This window comes from Lathyrus oleraceus, chromosome 6, assembly GCF_024323335.1.
Source record: "Lathyrus oleraceus cultivar Zhongwan6 chromosome 6, CAAS_Psat_ZW6_1.0, whole genome shotgun sequence".
Taxonomy (NCBI): Eukaryota; Viridiplantae; Streptophyta; class Magnoliopsida; order Fabales; family Fabaceae; genus Lathyrus; species Lathyrus oleraceus.
This window is the reverse complement of record NC_066584.1, coordinates 473,801-480,962: the sequence shown is the minus strand read 5'-3', so window position 1 is coordinate 480,962 and position 7,162 is coordinate 473,801. Positions and strand designations below refer to the sequence as shown.

At 35.2% G+C, this 7,162-nt stretch overlaps 1 protein-coding gene across 1 annotated transcript; it reads right to left on the bottom strand.

Annotated features, from left to right (window-relative positions):
- Positions 1-2,498: 2,498 nt before the first annotated feature.
- LOC127091983 (UDP-rhamnose/UDP-galactose transporter 2) lies at positions 2,499-4,908 on the bottom strand. Its single transcript, XM_051030741.1, has 5 exons — positions 4,390-4,908; positions 4,139-4,323; positions 3,863-4,063; positions 3,242-3,403; positions 2,499-3,147 (listed from the first exon to the last, which is right to left on the bottom strand). Exons 1-5 carry the CDS (start codon positions 4,517-4,519, stop codon positions 2,788-2,790), a joined length of 1,038 nt encoding a protein of 345 aa, XP_050886698.1. The 5' UTR covers positions 4,520-4,908; the 3' UTR covers positions 2,499-2,787.
- Positions 4,909-7,162: the final 2,254 nt, after the last annotated feature.

Here is a 7,162-nt window from a genome sequence, read left to right as displayed (position 1 = left end):
TTTAGCAAAGTGACAAGAGTCACAAGGTACATTGTCATTATTACATGTAATAAAGGGAAAATTTTTAGAAATAGCTTGTAAACCTATCTTAGAAATGTGGCCAAGTCTAGAATGCCACAGGTTACATGTATTTTGAGAAACAAAATTACATGAATTATTGATAGAAGAATTGCTAACAGAAGAATTGATGGGCAAGGATTCAAGAACATATAGCCCCCTGTGCAAGCTAGCTATACCAATCATTGCCTTGGAATGATTCTGCACAATATGGCAAGTATTAGCACTGATCTGAACAAAACAATGATTACAATCTACAAGTTTTGCTATGGAAATAAGGTTCACATTAAAGCTAGGAACATAGAGAACATTGTGAAGGGTGAGAGAGGGTGAAATGGCAACTGTGCCAGAAATGGAAGCTGTGACCTGTGATCCATCAGGGAGAGTAACATGTATGGGAATTATGCTCTTATGTGTAATAAACGATGACAGATCAAAAGAAAAATAGTCAATGGCACCAGTATCAAGGATCCATAAAAGAGGATTCTTACCATTGACATTGCTGGAATGAGAAGTCATGACAAAGGGAGAGGTGCTGACAGAATTGACAACATGGTTGGACTTAGATTGTTGAAACAAAGCTAAGATGTTGTCATACTGCTCTTTAGTAAAACCAAATGATGGTGTGGTTGAACCTTGAGGAGATGCACTAGACGTACTGTCAGTATTTGCTGCAGCTGCAGAAATCCCTTGAGATTTCGCTTTGTTTCGAAATCCTGGAGGGTATCCATGCTTAATGAAGCATGTCTCAACAGTGTGATTGTTGCGCCCACAGTGAGTACAAACACGGTTGTTGCTTCTCTGAGCATTGGAATTATGATTTCTGGGACGAGAAGAGTTTGTGCCTTGTTTAGAGGCATAATTGCCTTCATGTGCCTGAACCTGCAATGCAGAAGCATCTTCAGCAGAACCTGCAGGAGCAACAACACTAGATGCCACACTATCCATTTCACGTTCTTGTTGAATTACAAGAGAAAAAGCTTTGTTGATGTCAGGTAATGGATTCATCATCATGATCTGAGATTTGGACTGAGCAAATTTTTCAGATAATCCTTTAAGAAAACGTATAACGTAATCTTGTTCCCTATACATCTTAACAGAAGCTATAGCACCACACGAGCAAGGGATTGCGCAAGAGCAAAAAGGAATTGGCCGGTAATTCTCAAGTTCATCCCACATTACTTTCAGCTGAGTGAAATAGTTAGAGACGTCGAGAGTACCTTGCCGGAACTTGTATAGATCTTCTTGAATGTCAGAGATGCGGAAGATGTCGCCGTGAGAAAACCGTATCTGCAAGTTGTTCCAAACACCAGCGGCATTGTCAATCCATAGAATCGATTTCGCAATTGACTCCGAGATTGAACGCTGAATCCACGCAAGAACCATGGTATTACAACGAATCCATGGCGCATATAGAAAATCAGATACCGGTGGCTTGGCTAGGGTTCCGTCGATGAACTTCTCCTTGTTCTTGGAGATCAACGCGATGTGCATAGAACGCGCCCAAGTGTGATAGTTCTTGTCCGTGAGAGGAGGCGTAACGAGAACAAGAGCGGGATTCTCGTTAGGATGAAGATAATACGGATTTGCAGAATTGGTCGTGAAATCGGCATAGCTTTGGTTTGCCATTGAAGAATCAGAGAAAACAAGAAAGAAAAGGTGCGATTGGAGAAGAAGAGGAAAAACGAGATAAGAGAAGACGATCGCAGCAAAAGGAAACAATGACTACCAGAGCTTCTAAAGCTCTGATACCATATCAACAATGGTGAAAATTGTGTAACAGAATAACAGAAAAGCTGTTAAAGGATGAAGAAGAAGCATTGTAAAGAAACTTTTCTTGTGTATCATTTTCTTGTGTATCATTAATGAATAATGAAAAGATTACAAGATAAGAGTTTATATACAAACACTAAGAGGTCCAATAAGAAGTAGTCAACTGTACAATATAGTATCCTATAGTAAAAAGAATAAAAGAATAATATAAGCTATTCTAATAATTGTTTTTGATTTAATAGTTTATATTTCACATTTTTAATGAATAAGTACGATGTCCCGAAATCTCGTTATTCAGCTTATTCATTTTTAAAATTTAGGACATTAATGACTAAACTACTTGAGAAAAAACAATGTCTCGAGTTCAAACTATGACCCTGCAATATGATATCCTTGACTAACTGAACTGCTCTAACAAAACATTAAACAAATTAGTTTTAATGTAACTTTTTAACATATGAATAGTTTCATATTAATCTAAAATTTTATAAACATAAACTATAAAGTACGTTGTAATAGATTTAAATCCAACAATAAATTAATTTTGTAATCTAAATGTAAGGTAAATTTAATAGATGTGATAATATTACATTTGGCACGTCAAATTGATCAATGATGATACACGTATTTATATATAACCTGAAATACAGTAGTTTGAAAAAATAAGATAATGAAAATTTGATATCTAACATAAAAGACAATTGACAGAATATATTGTCTGTCATGAGCTTACACATTTTACATGTCAATAGCGCCTGGCAGTCTTGTACCGACAAGCCAAATAAATAACACAATCTCAGCAAAAACAATCAAATTAAAAAATAAGATACATTTTCTAAAATGGATTAGTTCGTAGAAACAGATAGACACCAAGTCTTTTAGCAAGTAAACTATAAAATGAACAAATAGAATTGAAGTAATCCACATTAAAATTGACACTAATCACTTCCAATCAATCTAAACTTTAGCCTCACCAAGTTCAACATCTTTCAACGTACTGTTTTCTATCCCTTCTCTCAATAGTCTAATTTCTTCTTCTGTTAGGCTGTTTTTTGCATGAGGAAGACTCTTTGCACTGGACGACTTTTCAAGCTCGACAGCCCAACTATAAATTACCATCCCAACAACTGCAAGAATCATTCCCATGATGTTCTTGAAAGTTAGCTCTGAATCGAATAGTAGCCACCCCAAAGTCAGAACACATACTGTTTTCATGTGGCCTAAAACCTGGAAGGAAACTGCTGAGAAACGTCCAATGCAGAGGTACTGGCTTATATTGCAAAACACAGCTAGGGTGCATGAAAGAAGAATGAATATCTGCACAGATTTACAAAGACCCCAGGTAAACAATCCAACACTATATGCAAAGCAGAAGCATCTAAATTCAACACAGAAGAGGGCGATCACTTACAATGGCACCGGAAGACAACTTAAAGTTGGTTATCAACTTCCCACTGAGATAGTAATCAACAAATGGACCAAGAATTATTAGAGAGAGGGCTTGAATAGGAGCAGTCTTACTTAGCAATTCAAAAGATCCAATTGAATACTTCTTTTGTAGAGATCCAATTGACTGTCAACACAGAGGGGAAAATATAAGGTATAACAAGGAATCAATCCCACAGATAGCATAATTTCCAGTGTATAACACAAGTTGATTTTATTGTAACAGTGAAAGCCAGCTAATCCTAAGAGTAATCAAGTTAGTCAAAAATTTAAATCAGGATAATCGACCCTATTATGTGTTCTACAGGACATTGTAACAGGACATTGAACCTGGATTAAAGTAATCAATGATTTTGATGAAATTGAAAAACTAAAATGAAGGATTAGAAAGATAATAAAAAAATAATAGTATGTTGACCCCCAGTGCTGACTATGATTTTAGAAATTATGTATTCAGCTCTGGAGGTTTCAAAAGAACATAATTGATGCTCATTTATGATTCTACATCTATGCAAGTCACACCTAGTAGCAACCTTGTATTACTCCAATTCAATAAATTGAAATAAAAACATTGAAATACACTTACAATTTGCTGTAAAGATGATGATACAACGGCTAGACAGGCACATACGAAACCTTTGAGGTTAACTTTGACATCCGTTACAGTGCAAACGCCGACACCAATAACGACAACCATGACAGCCGTTTTGACTTCCCTGGAGTAGTGTTTGCCGTGAAGGATCCATTCCATAATACAAACGACGGGAATCATGCTTAGTTTTGATATCTGTTGGACATAGAGAATGATAAAATGAGCATCTGAAAAAAAGAAGAAATAGTTTAGCGGAGAGGAAGCACTTACTTGGTAGAAACCAACAGAATTGAGCATGAGGCTGAGGTTCATCCCTGTGATAGAGATATTGGCAATAGCTGAGAACCAAAGAAGCTCCCAAAGAGGGACGTGTTTGGGAGCAGAATAACCGGAAGCGTTGGAGACAAGACCGACGAGAGCAGTAACGGCGAAGTGGAAGCCGGTCAATGTAGTGGCTGTGTATGAAAGAAAAGATCAGAGATCTGGTGGTGCAGATCGAGAAAGAGAAAGAGAGATCTTACCGAAGGTGAAAGCGTAGCCATTATTGGACATGAGGTGTTTATTAGCCATGATAATTCCAACGGAGCTCACAACGTTCATACCCCATGCTCCAAAGTTTGAAATGGAAGAGGATTTCTTTTCGCTCTCCATCTTCTTCTTCTTCTACGAGGGAGGGGAGTAGATCTGAATAATCGGAGGGAGGGAGGGAGGAGCTTTTGCTTTGGGCGTTTTTAAAACACTTTCTTCCTCCCACGACACTTTCCTATTCCTTTCTCTCACATGAATGTTTTCTTCTGCGTCTTCGATTCCAACTCTCAGTAAAAAAATTTATTCTTTTATTTTACACTGCTGATGCTCGCTCGGTGGAAGGAACAAGGGAATCTTACGCTCTCTCTTGTCTTATGTTTGCTAACCAATGCAAATCAAAAGAGCTGGATTATCACGTCTCTTTCTTGCTTGCATTGCATAATTAAAGGAAATCAAACCCCAAACTATTTTCTTTTTTTATACCATTCAAAATTATAAAAAATCAATCAAGACCAATGTCCCTAAATAACTAAATCATTTTAATTAATCCCCCCACAAAAATGTGTTTAATCCGGTTCATATTACTCTACAATTATTTGACTCATTAAAAACATCAATAGAACATCACCACTTTTTTAATATTATGTACTAATGTAATATTATTTAAACGGATCATTTTATACGTATATAATATAATGTTAATAAATAAACATATGAATTTTATTAAAACTGTTTCAATAAAAATTAAATGTGACTTAACTGACTGTAAATTTTATTTAAATATTTATTTTTAATAATATTGAATATTTAAATATGTTTGGATGACATTAATCATCAATATAAAATTTTCTTCTAAGTTCTTTTCAACGAAAAGAAACTTATATTCAGCAAGGGGTTTTAGATAAGATATCATCTCCTTAAGGGTTTGTATTAATGAATATTCTTATGAATATTTCTCTTGATTAAATGATGTTTATCTTAGTATGGTTAGAATTTCAAATGCCTAAATATGATTCTTAGATAAACACATGGAAAATGGTTATCAAGGGAAAAGGAAAGTTTATCCTTATTTCTTTATTTCTTTGATGACTTTTTGTCCATAGATTCTGAGGATCTGAGTGATGCATCCAGATTATGATTGCTTTCATCTTTCATTCCTAGATTCTTGCTCTTGTTGTTGACCCTTGATCCAAGCATTTATGCATTCCAAGAACTTTCTTCAACTATTCATATGACATCGTATGATAGTTGTCTTACAACGGTGCCATAAGAACACATTTGATTACTTTAGCTTTGGAATCCATATGACATGTGTTTCCAGATGAATTCTAACTTTGAACACATTCTGACTCTGCCAAAATATCCTTAGTGTTTACTAGACTGATGTCTACCTCAGATTTTGAACACTTCTGCATTCAATAATTCTCAGATTCCTTGCTTTCAGAGTCTAACAGACAGTTATTCAACCCTGCAAAATTTCCAGCTAGCCTTGACTTTTCAGAGCCAAGATTATCATCAAAATTAAACATGAATTGATTCATTTTGAATATTGGTTTAAGTGTTAGATGCTCTGTAGTCTTTTGACCATTTAAAGTATCCCAACATGATACATTATTGAGAATCAAACTTATCTAATTTCTTATTTGTATAAAACCAACAAAAGACATGCTGACATTTATGAAATATCAGTTTTTCAATTTAAAAACAAAAGCTCTTTTTCATGTCAACAAGCTTAACATATCATAGAAGTCAGTATGCTTATACTAACCTCTTAGTTGAAATTACTGAAAGAAAACGTGTAGTGTTTCTTCAACACACACTTAGAGTCCATGGGAGCTTCTAAAAGAGTTTATTTATTATTTTAGCTACTGAGAGCAAACATAATTTGATCTTAATAATATGAAGTTCTCTTTTATTGACTCATGATGGCCTTCAGACAAAGCTATATGAATCTATCTTTGTTTCAATAAACTTTTTCTGAAGTTTTTGATTCTTTTCAAGAATTTTAACTGAAGAAGAATAAAGAGTTTAAGTGAGAGCATATTTTCTGCCCTGAGTTTGATTTCAGAACATCAATGCTTTTGTGTTTCTTCTTATTTATCTTTCTCTTCTGATGAGTTGGATGCTTATGTGCTCAGCTTCATGTTGGCTTGTCCTTTGAGCATAATATTTTTCTTCTAGAGTTTTCTTCTGCATCCATCAAAGCATTCTTCTTGTCCTCGAGGATTTTCTTCCATGGCTTTTCTTCGTTGAACAAAGAACACTTCCATTGAATTGACATGGATCCTTGTGGGTGAGGTAGACAACCTTCTTGCCAACTCCAAACATCTTCTACACATAGGTTGACCTCACAAGTCCATATGTTCCTTGTTAGCATCTGGAATTCATTTGACTCTGCTTTCATAGTTGGTTGATGATCCTTTAGGAGTCACAAACACCTTTTATGAATCATACTCTTCAAGCATGGTTTTATAACTACCCAGGGAACTTATCTAACTCCTTATATCCAAAATATGAATACACTGAGAGTAATCATCGTTGCCCTTTGCTTAATTAGTTAGCTACATGTGAACTTCTTAACTTGGTCAGTTGAAGTGACCTTTGACTAGGACTTTCAAACTAAAATAGGAGTTTGAATATTTTGAGCATGATGTCCTCAAAAGTTTCTTCAATCCTATTTTTGAAAGCCTTAAGCTTGAATCCAGGTCAGCACCTTGGATTTCTTGACTTGATCATATTCTTTGTTGATCTTCATCTTGTTTCACA